This window comes from Leuresthes tenuis, unplaced genomic scaffold, assembly GCF_036924035.1.
Source record: "Leuresthes tenuis unplaced genomic scaffold, fLeuTen1.0.hap1 SCAF_6, whole genome shotgun sequence".
Classification (NCBI taxonomy): Eukaryota; Metazoa; Chordata; class Actinopteri; order Atheriniformes; family Atherinopsidae; genus Leuresthes; species Leuresthes tenuis.
In genome coordinates, this window is record NW_027325360.1 from 1,645,204 (window position 1) to 1,662,777 (window position 17,574).

Below are 17,574 nucleotides of genomic sequence, written 5' to 3' on the forward strand. Positions count from 1 at the left end.
CTCTGTGGAACGTCTCCCACAGACGATCCCAAAGGTTCTCAGAGAGAGTCGGGCCTATGTGGAACGTCTCCCACAGAAGATCCCAAAGGTTCTGAGAGAGTCGGGCCTCTGTGGAACGTCTCCCACAGAAGATCCCAAAGGTTCTCAGAGAGAGTCGGGCCTCTGAGGAACGTCTCCCACAGAAGATACCAATGGTTCTCAGAGAGTCGGGTCTCTGTGGAACGTCTCCCACAGAAGATCCCAAAGGTTCTGAGAGAGTCGGGTCTCTGAGGAACGTCTCCCACAGAAGATCCCAAAGGTTCTCAGAGAGTCGAGCCTCTGATGAACGTCTCCCACAGAAGATCCCAAAGGTTCTCAGAGAGTCTGGTCTCTGGGGAACGTCTCCCACAGAAGATCCCAAAGGTTCTGAGAGAGTCGGGCCTCTGTGGAACGTCTCCCACAGAAGATCCCAAAGGATCTCAGAGAGAGTCGGGCCTCTGAGGAACGTCTCCCACAGAAGATCCCAAAGGTTCTCAGAGAGTCTGGTCTCAGAGGAACGTCTCCCACAGAAGATCCCAAAGGTCCTCAGAGGGGTTCAGTTCTGGATTCTGTAGTGGCACCAAACACGTCTCACGCTCCCTGAGCTACTTTCTCAGTTTGAGCCGGATGAATCCTTCGTGTCCTCGGGGAAAGCTGATCTAAAACATGTGTTGATGGAAAACCTGCTCAGTATATTCAGGTAGTCAGCTGACACTTAACCTCGACCCGACCAAAACAAGCAGCCACAAATCATCTGCTGACGGGGGCAGTTTATATTTCAGCCTGACAAACACAAGCTGGTGATAAAGAAGAAGCTGGAGCTGAGATGCTCCAACAGCTTCTGTTCAGAAACATCTACGGATTTTTAAAGCCTGGAAATAAATCCGTTCACACATGTCTGCCCCCCCCAATCTCTCAGGCTCTGCCACCCTGAGGTCCAGTTAACCCCCCCCCCTCCTCTCTCAGGCCCTGCCTCCCTGAGGTCCAGTTAACCCCCCCCCCCTCGTCTCTCAGGCTCTGCCTCCCTGAGGTCCAGTTAATCCCCCCCCCCTCGTCTCTCAGGCCCTGCCTCCCTGAGGTCCAGTTACCCCCCCCCCCCCCCCCCCCCCAACGTCTCTCAGGCCCTGCCTCCCTGAGGTCCAGTTAATCCCCCCCCCCCTCGTCTCTCAGGCTCTGCCTCCCTGAGATCCAGTTAACCCCCCCCCCTCGTCTCTCAGGCCCTGCCTCTCTGAGGTCCAGTTAATCCCCCCCCCTCGTCTCTCAGGCTCTGCCTCCCTGAGGTCCAGTTAATCCCCCCCCCCTCGTCTCTCAGGCCCTGCCTCCCTGAGGTCCAGTTAATCCCCCCCCCCTCGTCTCTCAGGCCCTGCCTCCCTGAGGTCCAGTGAATCCCCCCCCCTCGTCTCTCAGGCCCTGCCTCCCTGAGGTCCAGTTAATCCCCCCCCCTCGTCTCTCAGGCCCTGCCTCCCTGGGGTCCAGTTAACCCCCCCCCTCGACTCTCAGGCCCTGCCTCCCTGAGGTCCAGTTAATTCCCCCCCCTCCTCTCTCAGGCCCTGCCTCCCTGAGGTCCAGTTAATCCCCCCCCCTCGTCTCTCAGGCCCTGCCTCCCTGAGGTCCAGTTAACCCCCCCCCCCCCCTCCTCTCTCAGGCTCTGCCTCCCTGAGGTCCAGTTAACCCCCCCCCCTCGTCTCTCAGGCTCTGCCTCCCTGAGGTCCAGTTAATCCCCCCCCCTCGTCTCTCAGGCCCTGCCTCCCTGAGGTCCAGTTAATCCCCCCCCCTCGTCTCTCAGGCCCTGCCTCCCTGAGGTCCAGTTAACCCCCCCCCCCTCCTCCTCTCTCAGGCTCTGCCTCCCTGAGGTCCAGTTAATCCCCCCCCCTCGTCTCTCAGGCCCTGCCTCCCTGAGGTCCAGTTAATCCCCCCCCCTCGTCTCTCAGGCCCTGCCTCCCTGAGGTCCAGTTAATCCCCCCCCCTCCTCTCTCAGGCTCTGCCTCCCTGAGGTCCAGTTAACCCCCCCCCCCCTCGTCTCTCAGGCTCTGCCTCCCTGAGGTCCAGTTAACCCCCCCCCAAACGTCTCTCAGGCCCTGCCTCTCTGAGGTCCAGTTAATCCCCCCCCCTCGTCTCTCAGGCCCTGCCTCCCTGAGGTCCAGTTAATCCCCCCCCCTCGTCTCTCAGGCCCTGCCACCCTGAGGTCCAGTTAATCCCCCCCCCCCGTCTCTCAGGCTCTGCCTCCCTGAGGTCCAGTTAATCCCCCCCCCTCGTCTCTCAGGCTCTGCCTCCCTGAGGTCCAGTTAATCCCCCCCCCTCGTCTCTCAGGCCCTGCCTCCCTGAGGTCCAGTTAATCCCCCCCCCTCCTCTCTCAGGCTCTGCCTCCCTGAGGTCCAGTTAATCCCCCCCCCTCGTCTCTCAGGCTCTGCCTCCCTGAGGTCCAGTTAATCCCCCCCCCTCGTCTCTCAGGCCCTGCCTCCCTGAGGTCCAGTTAATCCCCCCCCTCGTCTCTCAAGCCCTGCCCACTCGTGAAGGATTCATATCTGTATGTCAGGGGGACCACTGTGCCCCCCCCCACCATCCTGTGAGGCTGACGGACGCCCAGCTGAGGCTCTGACTGAAGGTTTGCTTTTTCTCTTTCTATGTTTTTAACATAAAAAGTCTTTTATTTATCTTTAGTAACTGTGAAGCAAAGTTCTTTAGGTCCGGATGATTTAAACTCTCTACACAGAGCAGGAGATGTGTTGAGTAATCGGATTTAAAGGTTTAAATGTTAAAATCATCGTTAAACACAACAAATCCTGACTTTACTTTAAAATAACCGACACAACTTCAACAATTCAAACAGTTGAAACTTTTAAAAGCTTTTCCACTGTCTGTTAGCGTGGAATTAATGAATAAATCTGTGAATAAGGTGATGAAGAACATGTTATCGTGGTTTAATTCAAGTGAAATTATTTTTAACACTGTTGAAAATAAAGAGGCAGCAGTGGTTTTAATAATAGAAACGCAACAGTTTCAGCAGCAAAAGGCTCCTGATGAACTGACTGCATGACGCACAGATTTAAGTCTCTAAATTTAGATTCTATTTTATCAGTTTATGACAAACAACATTTTCACAGTCCTCAAATTTTTCCAAGCAGGTGGTTTGGATAATAAACCCATCTGTCACTTTATTAATTATGATTTGTTCTTTAAGCTAAACAAACCAGCAAAATATATATAAACAGTCCTGATGAGCCTCATTTCTTCATAACTGTCCGGAAACCTTTAAAGTGTCCTGATCAACAGTTCTGCAGCTTTCTGTAACCTTTAAAGTGTCCTGATCAATAGTTCTGCAGCTTTCTGTAACCTTTAAAGTGTCCTGATCAATAGTTCTGCAGCTTTCTGAAACCTTTAAAGTGTCCTGATCAACAGTTCTGCAGCTTTCTGAAACCTTTAAAGTGTCCTGATCAATAGTTCTGCAGCTTTCTGAAACCTTTAAAGTGTCCTGATCAACAGTTCTGCAGCTTTCTGAAACCTTTAAAGTGTCCTGATCAACAGTTCTGCAGCTTTCTGAAACCTTTAAAGTGTCCTGATCAATAGTTCTGCAGCTTTCTGAAACCTTTAAAGTGTCCTGATCAATAGTTCTGCAGCTTTCTGAAACCTTTAAAGTGTCCTGATCAACAGTTCTGCAGCTTTCTGAAACCTTTAAAGTGTCCTGATCAACAGTTCTGCAGCTTTGTGAAACCTTTAAAGTGTCCTGATCAATAGTTCTGCAGCTTTCTGAAACCTTTAAAGTGTCCTGATCAATAGTTCTGCAGCTTTCTGTAACCTTTAAAGTGTCCTGATCAACAGTTCTGCAGCTTTCTGAAACCTTTAAAGTGTCCTGATCAACAGTTCTGCAGCTTTCTGAAACCTTTAAAGTGTCCTGATCAATAGTTCTGCAGCTTTCTGAAACCTTTAAAGTGTCCTGATCAATAGTTCTGCAGCTTTCTGTAACCTTTAAAGTGTCCTGATCAACAGTTCTGCAGCTTTCTGAAACCTTTAAAGTGTCCTGATCAACAGTTCTGCAGCTTTCTGAAACCTTTAAAGTGTCCTGATCAATAGTTCTGCAGCTTTCTGAAACCTTTAAAGTGTCCTGATCAATAGTTCTGCAGCTTTCTGAAGCTTTAAAGTGTCCTGATCAATAGTTCTGCAGCTTTCTGAAGCTCTTCAAAGTTTTCTTTGGACATTTTCTGCTTTTCCCCTCATCTTCAGTCCTTGTTCTTGAACATTTTCAGTGTTTTTCTTTGTTCAGCCACTGAACTCTGACCTTTGAAGCATTCAGGCAGAAAAAAGGCTCCTAACTCAAGGGATGAACCAGTGTTGTGTCGACACAGAACAGACAACTGAGCAAAGAAGCCATTTTAAACTGGATCTTTAGGCACTTTGTCACAAAGACACATCATTTGTTCCCATTTCTTTAGCTGCATCTATGAAAAACAGCAAAGAAAACACAGTTTGACAGACAGAAAATAGGATTTCTGCAGCAACAAGGTGATTCCCAAAGAGCTATTAGCTGAAAACTTGGCATATCTCAGCATGGTGTGCAGTGTGTCCTTAAAACATTTGAGGAAACTGGACAAGTGGAGGACAAAAGAAGAAGTGTCAGGCCTAAAAAACTATCTCCAGCAGATGAACAGGATCTGAAAGTGATGTCCTTAAGAAAGAGGAAAAAATCCAGCTGTGACCTGACAGGACCTGAGAGATGCATCTGGACCTTCAGCTGATCCATCTACTGTTGGCCCAAGCCTCATCAGAAATGGTCTCCATGGAAGGGTGGCTGTCAAGAAGCCATTCTTAAGGAAGGGAAACAGGGAGAAAAGGCTGAGCTGTGCCAAATGACACAAGAAGTGGACTGAAAATCAGTGGCAACAGGTCTTATGGAGGGATGAATCCTCCCCAGAGCCCGGACCTCAACATTATTGAAGCAGTGTGGGATCATCTGACAGAGAACGGAACAAAAGGCAGCCCACATCCAAAGAAGAGCTTTGGGATGTCCTTCAAGAAGCCTGGAGAACTATTCCTGAAGACTCCTTAAAGAAATGACAGAAAGCTTGTCTCAGAGGGTTCAGGCTGAGTTGGAGAATAAAGGAGCTCAGACCAGAGATTCACTTTAAAGCTGCTGAGAACTGATAAAAACTCTGTTTCTGCCTCAGATTCTGGGTTTATGTTCATGTTTCAACATGTTTCAGTGAATCTCTGCAGCTGCTTCCTGCTTTACTAGAAATAGATAAAGAAATTAAGCTGATCCGGCTGCTTCCTGGTTAGACTGATGAACTGATGTGACTCTGTGGTGCAACGGTAGCGCGTCTGACTCCAGATCAGAAGGTTTCAAATCCCGTCAGGGTCAGTGTCTCTATGAGGGTTCAGGCTGTGTTGAAGAATTAAGGTTCTCAGATAAATCTCTGCAACTGTTTTCATGGAAATATGCAAAGAAATGAGGGCTGATCAATATCTAGAAGAAACTGTTGTGTCTAAAAGTTTCAGTTTTCAAACTGAAACAGAAATTCCAAAAATCTTATTTTAGACACGGCAGCAGTGTGATGGCAGGTGTGTTAAAATAAAAGTGAAATAAATCACTGCAGCTACCTAGAAACATAAAAATAAACGAGGGCTCAGTTAATATCCAGACACGGCTGATGCGTTCATGGCCCAAACCCACAGGTTCTGCAGACAAGTCTCGTTTCTGGCTTCGTAACACTTACCGTGTATTGCAGCCTGTAGCGCCACCTGCTGACCATCACGTGTGTTTAAAACTTTCTCTCGCTGTTGGGGCATTTCATGGATGCAAAGTGTAAAATATCTCAGAGCTAAAGAGTTATTTTTATATTATTTCATATGTTATAATGTGAGAAAGTGTCTGAAACCTTCAACAGTTTCAGGATGTTATGCAACACCGACTGTAACCGATCTCTTTGCTGCCCTCTAGAGGCTGAAGATGTCATTGAGCGCGCTGTGGAAAACAAAGTTTCTCCCACAGCATCTCAGTGCAGAATCTGTCTTTCACGGTATTTGTGGTGTGTTGTTGCAGATGAACCTGGCTCTGGTCCACGATCGACTGCAGATTAAGTCGTTCTGGGAGGAGCGGATCAACACCGAGTGTCAACATGTTGAAAGTGAAGAGCAGAGGAGGAACAAGAGCTCCCTGAAAAAGTCAGTAACATCCCACAGTTCAGCCCATCACATCCACACAATGAGGGAAACAGCAGAAAATGTCCAAAGAAAAGTCAGAAAGACCTTCAGAAAAGTACTGATCAGGACCAGGACTTCTGCTTGGTACCATACTGACATTTATCTACCTAAACCTAACGTCTGCTTCCCTTCATGAGCAAAAAGCGAAGCCCCATTTTCACATCTGGGGTCAGAACAAAGTGCAACAGTCACCTGATCGATCACCTGTTTACATTCAGACATTTCTTCACACTCAACCCAATCATTTCGATGGGTCTGGGCGAGTAATCGAGGCTTGAACCTGTAACTTTTTAAGGCAACAACTGAATAAAACTCCACATACTTTCCTAATTTGTGCTTCCCGTCTTTCCCCAACCAGCAGCTGTTTCAGGCCGTCTGAACTTCCTATAAACGCCTGATTTCTGGACAGCTCGTCCTGCCAGCTGCAGTCCGGGCTGAGCGAGCAAAATGTCTCCTTCCTGGACTCGCTGATCCATCGCGGTCTTTGAATCAGGAGTCTGTTACCGCACTGAGAATGAAATGAATGCGCTTTCATTCGGAGCAGACATGTGAGGCAAATAGACACATCTAAAAACAGACCCTCTCATTACAAACAACCTCGTCGCTCAGCAAGCTGCTGGACGTGCCAGGACTGACACGCACACCCGACTCTTTATGACAGTATAGTTGTTAAAGGTCTCAGAAATAACGAAGCTAATGAGCGGAAACATCAGCGGGACTGCAACCCGAACTCGCCCCATCCTGTCACAGATGGCGGATAAATGAACCGCTCCTCATTAAGTTCAGCCCGTAGTCTTCAAGTCTGACTTTTCATGGAAAATCTTCAAGGAAACAGCCATGAAAACACAGAACGTAGAGTACAATCCAGGAATGATTAATCCACCACCGACAACCATCCGAGCAACTTTTTATTCAAAGTAGCAGAAAGAACGTAGGACAGTAAAAAATGTTTAATTACTTACTGAAATATATCAACGTCTGGGTGCTTTGTTATGAACTCTGATCGAGATATTCTTGTCCCGCTCAGGATGAACCACAGCGACTTTGGTTCAGTGGTGCCAAAATGTAAAGGTGTCAGTCTTAGTAAGAGCTCAACTCCACCTCAGATCCCAGAGGGAAACAGTTTAGCAGTTAGCTGTAAGTTAGCAGGTGGCTGTAAGTTAGCATGTAGCCATAAGTTAGCAGGTAGCTGTAAGTTAGCAGTTAGCTGTAAGTTAGCAGTTAACTGTAAGTTATCAGGTAGCTGTAAGTTAACAATTAGCTGTAAGTTAGTAGTTAGCTGTAAGTTACCAGTTAGCTGTAAGTTAGCAGGTAGCTGTAAATTAGCAGTTAGCTGTAAGTTACCAGTTAGCTGTAAGTTATCAGGTAGCTGTAAGTTAGCAGTTAGCTGTAAGTTAGTAGTTAGCTGTAAGTTACCAGTTAGCTGTAAGTTAGCAGGTAGCTGTAAATTAGCAGTTAGCTGTAAGTTACCAGTTAGCTGTAAGTTATCAGGTAGCTGTAAGTTAGCAGTTAGCTGTAAGTTAGTAGTTAGCTGTAAGTTAGCAGCAGATGCAACCACAGCGACTTTGGTTCAGTGGTGCCAAAATGTAAAGGTGTCAGTCTTAGTAAGAGCTCAACTCCACCTCTTAATGAGGTCAGCAGGTCGTTAGATAGTTCCTCCATTGATCCCAGAGGGAAACAGTTTAGCAGTTAGCTGTAAGTTAGCAGGTGGCTGTAAGTTAGCATGTAGCCATAAGTTAGCAGGTAGCTGTAAGTTAGCAGTTAGCTGTAAGTTAGCAGTTAGCTGTAAGTTATCAGGTAGCTGTAAGTTAACAATTAGCTGTAAGTTATCAGGTAGCTGTAAGTAAGCAGTTAGCTGTACGTTAGCAGGTAGCTGTAAATTAGCAGTTAGCTGTAAGTTACCAGTTAGCTGTAAGTTATCAGGTAGCTGTAAGTAAGCAGTTAGCTGTAAGTTAGCAGTTAGCTGTAAGTTATCAGGTAGCTGTAAGTAAGCAGTTAGCTGTAAGTTAGCAGGTAGCTGTAAATTAGCAGTTAGCTGTAAGTTACCAGTTAGCTGTAAGTTAGCAGTTAGCTGTAAGTTAGCAGGTAGCTGTAAATTAGCAGTTAGCTGTAAGTTACCAGTTAGCTGTAAGTTAGCAGTTAGCTGTAAGTTACCAGTTAGCTGTAAATTAGCAGTTAGCTGTAAGTTACCAGTTAGCTGTAAGTTAGCAGGTAGCTGTAAATTAGCAGTTAGCTGTAAGTTACCAGTTAGCTGTAAGTTATCAGGTAGCTGTAAGTTATCAGGTAGCTGTAAGTTAGCAGTTAGCTGTAAGTTAGTAGTTAGCTGTAAGTTAGCAGCAGATGCAACCACAGCGACTTTGGTTCAGTGGTGCCAAAATGTAAAGGTGTCAGTCTTAGTAAGAGCTCAACTCCACCTCTTAATGAGGTCAGCAGGTCGTTAGATAGTTCCTCCATTGATCCCAGAGGGAAACAGTTTAGCAGTTAGCTGTAAGTTAGCAGTTAGCTGTAAGTTAGCAGTTAGCTGTAAGTTAGCAGGTAGCTGTAAATTAGCAGTTAGCTGTAAGTTAGCAGTTAGCTGTAAGTTAGCAGTTAGCTGTAAGTTAGCAGGTAGCTGTAAATTAGCAGTTAGCTGTAAGTTAGCAGTTAGCTGTAAGTTAGCAGTTAGCTGTAAGTTAACAGTTAGCTGTAAGTTATCAGGTAGCTGTAAGTTAGCAGCAGATGCTAGCAAACAATGCTTTCCCATCAACAGTGATGGACCAACAGATGTGCACAGCGTAACTCGTAGTGATGCATGTGTTCCGTTAATTACTGCACATTCACAGTCTTTAGCTAACTCTGCTGGAACATTAGCCTCAGGTATAGTTTATCCACTGGGCTCTTATATCCTCTGAGGCTGCTGCTGGATGGAAGATGCATGCTCCTCAGTGCAGCTGACAGCAGAACATTTCCACCAGAAGCTGGCTTCATCCGTCCAGCAGGGTGGATGTGAGGGGGCGGGGCTTAGCAGAGGAGGCGGAGCCAACTTAAGTTGTGACATATTTTAGAAATGAAAATCAGAACGGCTGATAATTAAAAGCTTTTTTTAATTCCAAATCGTAGCAGAGCTGATGCAGAGCAGTGGGTGGAGCCTGATCAGGCCACTGGAGCTGACCAATCAGAGCCGATTAGGCTTTTCAGAGAAGACTTGGGCTGTTGTTTAAACTTCTGCACCTTACACGCACATGGTTTAGTTCGTCGTAGTAAGGGACCTTATAATTAACGTTTGTTTCACAGTTTCTGGTTCAGAAAAGCAGAAGTATGGCATCGCTGCACTTAATGCTCGAAGCAGGAATTTTCAGTTTTCATCTTTATTAGAATAAACTGGTGGACAAATAAAATTGAAACAAAACTATTTGTCTGTAGTTAATGTCAGTAATGTGGCTGGAAGAATGCGGGGGGGGGGGGGGGGTATGTTGGCCTCTTATATGAGTATTAGGACAATGTTAGTACTCATAAAGGTGTAACCTTTGACCTCCTGTTTCTACAGGAAACTCACTGAGTTCTCTCTCTTCAGCTAATTTGTCTTGTTTTATCTGGACTCATTCAGACGGGTTCAGGGTGGTAAATAAAGGTTTTATTGGACTGAAATGAGCTGCTGCATGTGTGAGAGAGTCGACAGACTACAGCTTCCTGTCTCAGTCTGTGTTGTGGAAATATTCGTTGCGTTACAAAAGGATTTTCAGGCCTCTGTCATAGAGTACAGCTGCTTATTAAAACTTCACCTCACGGTGTTACATCAGCTATTAGGCCTATCCCTCCTAACTCCAGCCTTCTCCTATCCTAACACCCCTTAACCTCACACCACCTCTGGAACCCATCACACCTAATCCCCCAGCTCTCCATTACCCTGTACCCTAATCCCCAACCTATCCATGCCGTGTATCTCCTAATCCCCTGACTATCTATTACCATGCACACCTCCAACTTGCTCCGCCGTCATCTCAAGCCCCGACTTTAGGAACCACTAATTGTGTGACCCGGCTGGAAAAATGTGCTGCTGAGAGACGAGGCGATAATCTCACAGCGATGACTGATGGAAGCCAGCAGAAAGCATGGACACACGGCTGGATTTAGACGTTATTCTGATACAGATATTCAGCTTGTGCCTGCCTCAGCATCCAGAACTTCATTGGATTCTTTCGGACGATGTTGGCGCTCTCAGACGTGCTTCTTCCCCTTTCTCCTGGCGGTGGAATACGTCAGCTTCGAGTCTGAATCGCTCCCAAACTTATATTGCTGTAAAAACGGTAACCATAGCAACCTGGACCCGATGACACCTTCAATACTTCAATGCTGAACTGCTGCAGTCTAATGAATGTGTGACATCAGAGTTTCTTATAACATCACATGATACAATAACATATTTCCATACAAATTAGAATCAAAGACAAAGGTTTATTCTATTTTTCTATTTGTCTTAATTCCTCATTATTTATTTTTTAGATGAGCCTTGTGGCCTAACTTTTTCCTTAGCAGTGCCACAGCATGGTGTTGTCAGACATCAGATCTTTGGTTGGTTATTGATCACTGTTACCTTGCATGCTTTGACCTCAGGGTCCAGATTCTTGATATTATTTTGTAATATTTTTCTTTGCTCGTAGCAGTTTTGGAACGTTAGCTAAATTGTTCAGGATCCTTCTTCGTCTTAATTCAGGGGGCAAACACATTAAGTACAATAATTAGACAGAATTTATAGGTCCATAACGCATATGTCATAAACCTTTTTTAATCCTCTCTGTTAGCTACATGATGCAGCTGAAGTTTTATGACTTTTTGGGGGATTTTTCCACAGATGGTTCAGCAGTGTCATGCAAACTTATTTAAGATCCTTTTCCTTTTATAATCTTAAATTCCTTCTCTACGTACACAGTTTATACATCGAAATGTGAGTATTTTTGTCACTGCGACAGGCCTGAAGGTCTCAAACCGCCTCAAGTCAGTTTGGAATGTGGCAGAATGTGGTTTTCCATGGTCTGCTTGAACAATGCTGGGACGTCCCAGGAAAAGATGTGGCCTTGAAGGCAGCATATGTTGCTGTAAAATCTCAGTGAGCTTTTCTGCATTAATGCTGCCGTCACAGAAGTGGAAATGAGCTTTGCCCCCTGATCCAACCCCATACCATCACAGAGCCTGGCTGCAGGGACTGGCTGCTGACAGCAGGCTGGATGCTGCTTTTGCTCTTTGCTCCATTTCTTCCAACAAAGATGTGGAATACTGATGGGTCTGACCACAGCACACGTTTCCACCGTGTGACGGTCCATCCCAGACGCCTCCGAGCCCAGAGAAGTGGACGAGGTTAACATCAGGCTTCTTTCCTGCACAGTAAAGCTTGTGAATGGAACTCTGTATTGTGGTGCTTGACAAAGGTTTCCACAGTAATCCCTTGTCCATGTGCTTCTATCAGCTGCTGATGAATGACGGTTCTTGATGCAGCGTCTGAGGGGTCAGAGGTCACGGGGTCCAGCTTAGGCTTGCTCCCTCGTCCTTTACACTGAAACTCCTCCAGATTCCCTGAATGCTTTAATGATATTCTGCTCTGTAGAGGCAGAAATATGCAGATCCCTTCCAGTCTTTCTCTGAGGAACATTGATTTAACACTTTCTCTGGAGGCTTCTTTCGGCTGCTTGAGGACCAGATCGTGGTCACAATGATTTACGGCTGCAGGACCAACTAATTACTGCCATTCATGCAGACTCCACAGTCTGAAATGATTAATTGGTTGAAGAAAATTAGACGCCCGTGTTATGGCAGTCTGTGAGGTCTACATGTCTGTCTGTTTATCTGAGTGTTTGTCTCTGCTGAGGTCAGGAGGATTATCGGCAGCTGAAGGAACAAATGTAATAATCCAGAAAACCCGACAGGAAGGTGACGAAGGGACAGTGAGGACAGCTGACAGGGAGGGTTGGGTTACACAGAAACAAACATGCACGCCTGTGCATGTGGACTTTCTTTGACTTGCTGACAGTTAAACACTCATTTGTACCTCTGTCTTTGTGAGGACTCATTAACATCATAAGTCTGACTCTCAGCCCTAAATCAAACAGTTTTTAGATTTACACGAGTTGCAAATAATAAGTTTTTTATAGCTTCATTATATGTTTATTACTCCATGCACTAATGTGATAAAAATGAACTAATTTAAAATCTACACCGATGTTCATGATTCTTAATCCAGCTTCTTCCAAGCAGCCAGACTTTCTTATAATACTTTAAAGGGATTTTGGATTTATATCCATGTTTGAACATGTTTCAGTGAATCTCTGCAGCTGTTTCCTGTTTGACTGGAAATAAATAAAGAAGTGAAGCGCATCAGAACAATGTGGTTCCTCCAGGCTGGTGATGATGTCATCTGACTCTGTGGCGCAACGGTAGCGCGTCTGACTCCAGATCAGAAGGTTGCGTGTTCAAATCACGTCAGGGTCATTGTGTTTATGTCTTTTTATCTACCTCTTAAGGTAGAGAATTTAGTGTTTAATTAAGTGGTGGTGAGATCGCTGCCTGTCATGTGGTTCCAGCCTTGATCCTCTCCTATGAAAGGGGAAAGTGCACGATCCCAGCATTGTGTTTATGACACAATACTTTCTCTACTAAATACTATGTTGGTGTGGATTACTGGACTTAGCTCCGACTGTAACGCAGTCCGAAGTCACAGTAAACCTATCGTCTTGTGCAGCTGTCAGTGATTACTTCATCACCTTGTTTACCCTGGAAGCTCCTCAGCTGGTGCAGAGTCAGGCTGTGTTTCCATTAACTTACAAAGTGAACCGGCAGGGAACCTCTTTTATTACTGGAGAATGTGCATCAGACACTTTGTTTGGAGGGAATAAGTGTGCAGCAGGTGGTGGTTTAGGCTGTGATAAAGAAAGGCTGCACACAACCAGGAGCAGTGGTCAGTTACAGGAGTAAGAATACAGAGAGATGTTCAGCAGATAGTGATTAATCCTCCTGGTTTCTACCCTCCATGAGTGTGAATTTTATTCAGAAGAAGACAGCAGGTAATTCACTGGAATCCTTTCATAACTGAGATCTTGGCTGTGGGAGCAGCTGCTGTTGGAGAAACCAGTTAACTAAAGTCTGTTCAACCTCTGGTTGGTGTGTTGGAACAGAAACTAGTTTTATCATTTCAACAAGCAGGTCCTGAACACTTCTCAGGCAAATGAATGATGCTGCAGGACGGCGGAGCATCCTCCTGTTCTCCTCCTGCTCTCCTCCTGCTCTCCTCCTGCCCTCCTCCTGCTCTCCTCCGGGGGAACATCCTCCTGCTCTCCTTCGGGGGAACATCCTCCTGCTCTCCTCCTGTTCTCCTCCGGGGGAACATCCTCCTGCTCTCCTCCTGCTCTCCTTCGGGGGAACATCCTCCTGCTCTCCTCCTGTTCTCCTCCTGCTCTCCTCCTGCCCTCCTCCTGCTCTCCTCCGGGGGAACATCCTCCTGCTCTCCTCCGGGGGAACATCCTCCTGCTCTCCTCCTGCTCTCCTTCGGGGGAACATCCTCCTGCTCTCCTCCTGCTCTCCTCCGGGGGAACATCCTCCTGCTCTCCTTCGGGGGAACATCCTCCTGCTCTCCTCCTGTTCTCCTCCGGGGGAACATCCTCCTGCTCTCCTCCTGCTCTCCTTCGGGGGAACATCCTCCTGCTCTCCTCCTGTTCTCCTCCTGCTCTCCTCCTGCCCTCCTCCTGCTCTCCTCCGGGGGAACATCCTCCTGCTCTCCTCCGGGGGAACATCCTCCTGCTCTCCTCCTGTTCTCCTCCGGGGGAACGTCCTCCTGCTCTCCTCCTGCTCTCCTTCGGGGGAACATCCTCCTGCTCTCCTCCTGCTCTCCTCCGGGGGAACTTCCTCCTGCTCTCCTCCTGCTCTCCTCCGGGGGAACGTCCTCCTGCTCTCCTCCTGCTCTCCTCCGGGGGAACGTCCTCCTGCTCTCCTCCTGCTCTCCTTCGGGGGAACATCCTCCTGCTCTCCTCCTGTTCTCCTCCTGCTCTCCTCCGGGGGAACATCCTCCTGCTCTCCTCCGGGGGAACATCCTCCTGCTCTCCTCCTGCTCTCCTTCGGGGGAACATCCTCCTGCTCTCCTCCTGCTCTCCTCCGGGGGAACATCCTCCTGCTCTCCTTCGGGGGAACATCCTCCTGCTCTCCTCCTGTTCTCCTCCGGGGGAACATCCTCCTGCTCTCCTCCTGCTCTCCTTCGGGGGAACATCCTCCTGCTCTCCTCCTGTTCTCCTCCTGCTCTCCTCCTGCCCTCCTCCTGCTCTCCTCCGGGGGAACATCCTCCTGCTCTCCTCCGGGGGAACATCCTCCTGCTCTCCTCCTGTTCTCCTCCGGGGGAACGTCCTCCTGCTCTCCTCCTGCTCTCCTTCGGGGGAACATCCTCCTGCTCTCCTCCTGCTCTCCTCCGGGGGAACTTCCTCCTGCTCTCCTCCTGCTCTCCTCCGGGGGAACGTCCTCCTGCTCTCCTCCTGCTCTCCTCCGGGGGAACGTCCTCCTGCTCTCCTCCTGCTCTCCTTCGGGGGAACATCCTCCTGCTCTCCTCCTGCTCTCCTCCGGGGGAACTTCCTCCTGCTCTCCTCCTGCTCTCCTCCGGGGGAACGTCCTCCTGCTCTCCTCCTGCTCTCCTCCGGGGGAACGTCCTCCTGCTCTCCTCCTGCTCTCCTCCGGGGGAACATCCTCCTGCTCTCCTCCTGCTCTCCTCCGGGGGAACATCCTCCTGCTCTCCTCCTGCTCTCCTCCGGGGGAACATCCTCATCACAGTCACCTTCTGACCTGTTCTGCTTTGCACTAATCTGACAGCGGCTGAGACAGCGACATCACGTCTAATATTTCCTCCTCCATGGTTTCTTTGCCATCATTAGCTGCAGGAGGTAAATGTTCTGCAGCTTCTGTGCTCGGTCTGACTTTCACAGAGCAAAAAGGTAGAAGTCAGAGAAAATTTTCCTCTTCAGCTGATAGAAGAAGTCAGTTAAAGAATTAAAGAAGAAGAAGTCAGTTAAAGAATTAAAGAAGAAGAAGTCAGTTAAAGAATTAAAGAAGAAGAAGTCAGTTAAAGAATTAAAGAAGAAGAAGTCAGTTAAAGAATTAAAGAAGAAGAAGTCAGTTAAAGAATTAAAGAAGAAGAAGTCAGTTAAAGAGTTTAAGAAGAAGAAGTCAGTTAAAGAATAAAGAAGAAGAAGTCAGTTAAAGAGTTAAAGAAGAAGAAGTCAGTTAAAGAATTAAAGAAGAAGAAGTCAGTTAAAGAATTAAAGAAGAAGAAGTCAGTTAAAGAGTAAAGAAGAAGAAGTCAGTTAAAGAGTTTAAGAAGAAGAAGTCAGTTAAAGAATAAAGAAGAAGAAGTCAGTTAAAGAGTTAAAGAAGAAGAAGAAGTCAGTTAAAGAGTAAAGAAGAAGAAGAAGTCAGTTAAAGAATTAAAGAAGAAGAAGTCAGTTAAAGAATAAAGAAGAAGAAGTCAGTTAAAGAATTAAAGAAGAAGAAGTCAGTTAAAGAATAAAGAAGAAGAAGTCAGTTAAAGAATAAAGAAGAAGTCAGTTAAAGAGTAAAGAAGAAGAAGTCAGTTAAAGAGTTAAAGAAGAAGAAGTCAGTTAAAGAATAAAGAAGAAGTCAGTTAAAGAGTAAAGAAGAAGAAGTCAGTTAAAGAGTTAAAGAAGAAGAAGTCAGTTAAAGAGTAAAGAAGAAGTCAGTTAAAGAGTTAAAGAAGAAGAAGTCAGTTAAAGAGTAAAGAAGAAGAAGTCAGTTAAAGAGTAAAGAAGAAGAAGTCAGTTAAAGACTCTTCAGGAAGCTCCCGTCCATTCAGAAACACTGCAGTCGCTGCAGTTTATTTTCAGTTCAGAGGTTTTAAAATTGTTAATCTATGATTTAAGTTCCTTTAAATCGATCCCTCTTTATGCATGTTTGGGCAGAACTCATAGAAGATCAAATGCTGGTATCTGTTAGGTCTGGCTGTATATTTAGAGCTGTTAAAATGCATCCACTTGGCATCCACTTGGTTTTAAAAGGGTGATGTGTTTCTTTTCTTCCAGGGATCGGGTTGTAGTGCTCATCCAGTCTTAAACACCCTACTGAAGGCCGAGATGACTTGATCCATCCTAGAAAAGGGATACTTTACCCTTTCAAAGTGGAGTGGTGGTGCTGAGTGATTGGCAGAGCTGTAAAACAACAAGGCAGCAACACTTGTAACGCCCGTAAATTAAATGATCGGAGCACAATAAATAGCACAGACGTGTGTTTGTGCAGAATTTAAATTAGACACAGCTGCTGCGTCTTTGATCGATGGTGAAATAAAGTGAAGGGCTGATGATAACAGCTGTCACCAGGACACCAGATCTGCCCGCAGAAGCCTGGCTGTGACCTCACTGCTGCTGCTGACACATGCACTGACCCTGCAGTTTGCTCATGTCTGATCCAACAGCCTCAGAACCGGCTGAATTCTCTAAATATTAAGGAAATAAGCGCCAATGCTTCATTATCTCCTTTAGACAAAGCAGACCAAAGGGATTTAGACCCAGATTTACCAGCAGAACGTCCTGTGAGTTAACTTCTGACGTCCACACCTCTCAGACATGTGAGGACACGTCTCTGTCCGGTTTCACTGTGACGGCTTCGTTCTCACGGGGCTGCAGAGCTGCTGCAGAACATGTGAACTGAACCTTCTGTGTGTTTTCAGGCTGAGGGAGGAGTGGCTGGTCCGTCTGGAGAAACGAAACAAGAACCTGAAGAACCTCAACGACAGCTACATCAGGAAGGCGAAGGCCGAGAAGTCAGCCGAGCGAACATGAGCAGAGAAGCCTTTCACTGCTGTTTAAAGAGGAATGTTGGTCAGAGAAGCACCGTGTTATGTCATGAAATAAAACCGTTTTTAACTGCTCTGTTTTATTTGGTGAATTTCTGCACATGAATGTTAAACAAACCGAACATTTCACATCCTGTTCAGACTCTATCAATGAGACGATACCTCCATCTGCAGCTGAGATGAAGGCGTGATGAGTGAGGGGGACCAGGGGTGCTAAAACGGCTCGATAGTCTGAACAGGGACACCTGCTGGTTAAGATGTGGAACTGCAGCTGTGGCTCATGAAGAAGAGACGTCTGAAAGTGTTTAAAACAATGTTCCTCAGAGAAAGACTGGAAGGGATCTGCATAGTTCTGCCTCTACAGAGCAGAATATCATTAAAGCATTCAGGGAATCTGGAGGAGTTTCAGTGTAAAGGACGAGGGAGCGAGCCTAAGCTGGACCCCGTGACCTCTGACCCCTCAGACGCTGCATCAAGAACCGTCATTCATCAGCAGCTGATAGAAGCACCTGGACAAGGGATTACTGTGGAAACCTTTGTCCAGC

General features: G+C 46.7%; 1 protein-coding gene and 1 non-coding gene across 2 annotated transcripts; both read left to right on the top strand.

Moving 5' to 3' along the window:
* The first annotated feature begins 2,565 nt into the window (after positions 1 to 2,565).
* LOC140309047 (protein FAM240B) lies at positions 2,566 to 17,040 on the top strand. Its single transcript, XM_072386882.1, has 3 exons — positions 2,566 to 2,623; positions 6,056 to 6,177; positions 16,904 to 17,040. Exons 2-3 carry the CDS (start codon positions 6,056 to 6,058, stop codon positions 17,013 to 17,015), a joined length of 234 nt encoding a protein of 77 aa, XP_072242983.1. The 5' UTR covers positions 2,566 to 2,623; the 3' UTR covers positions 17,016 to 17,040.
* trnaw-cca (transfer RNA tryptophan (anticodon CCA)) lies at positions 12,607 to 12,678 on the top strand. Its single transcript has one exon. It is a non-coding gene; the product is annotated as a tRNA-Trp (tRNA).
* Positions 17,041 to 17,574: the final 534 nt, after the last annotated feature.

Bases quoted from the DNA above. Each gene is read 5' to 3' on its own strand.
- LOC140309047 (XM_072386882.1), top strand. From the start codon at position 6,056: ATGAACCTGGCTCTGGTCCACGATCGACTGCAGATTAAGTCGTTCTGG. The intron at 6,178-16,903 runs GTCAGTAACATC...GTGTGTTTTCAG, and splicing joins AACAAGAGCTCCCTGAAAAA to GCTGAGGGAGGAGTGGCTGG.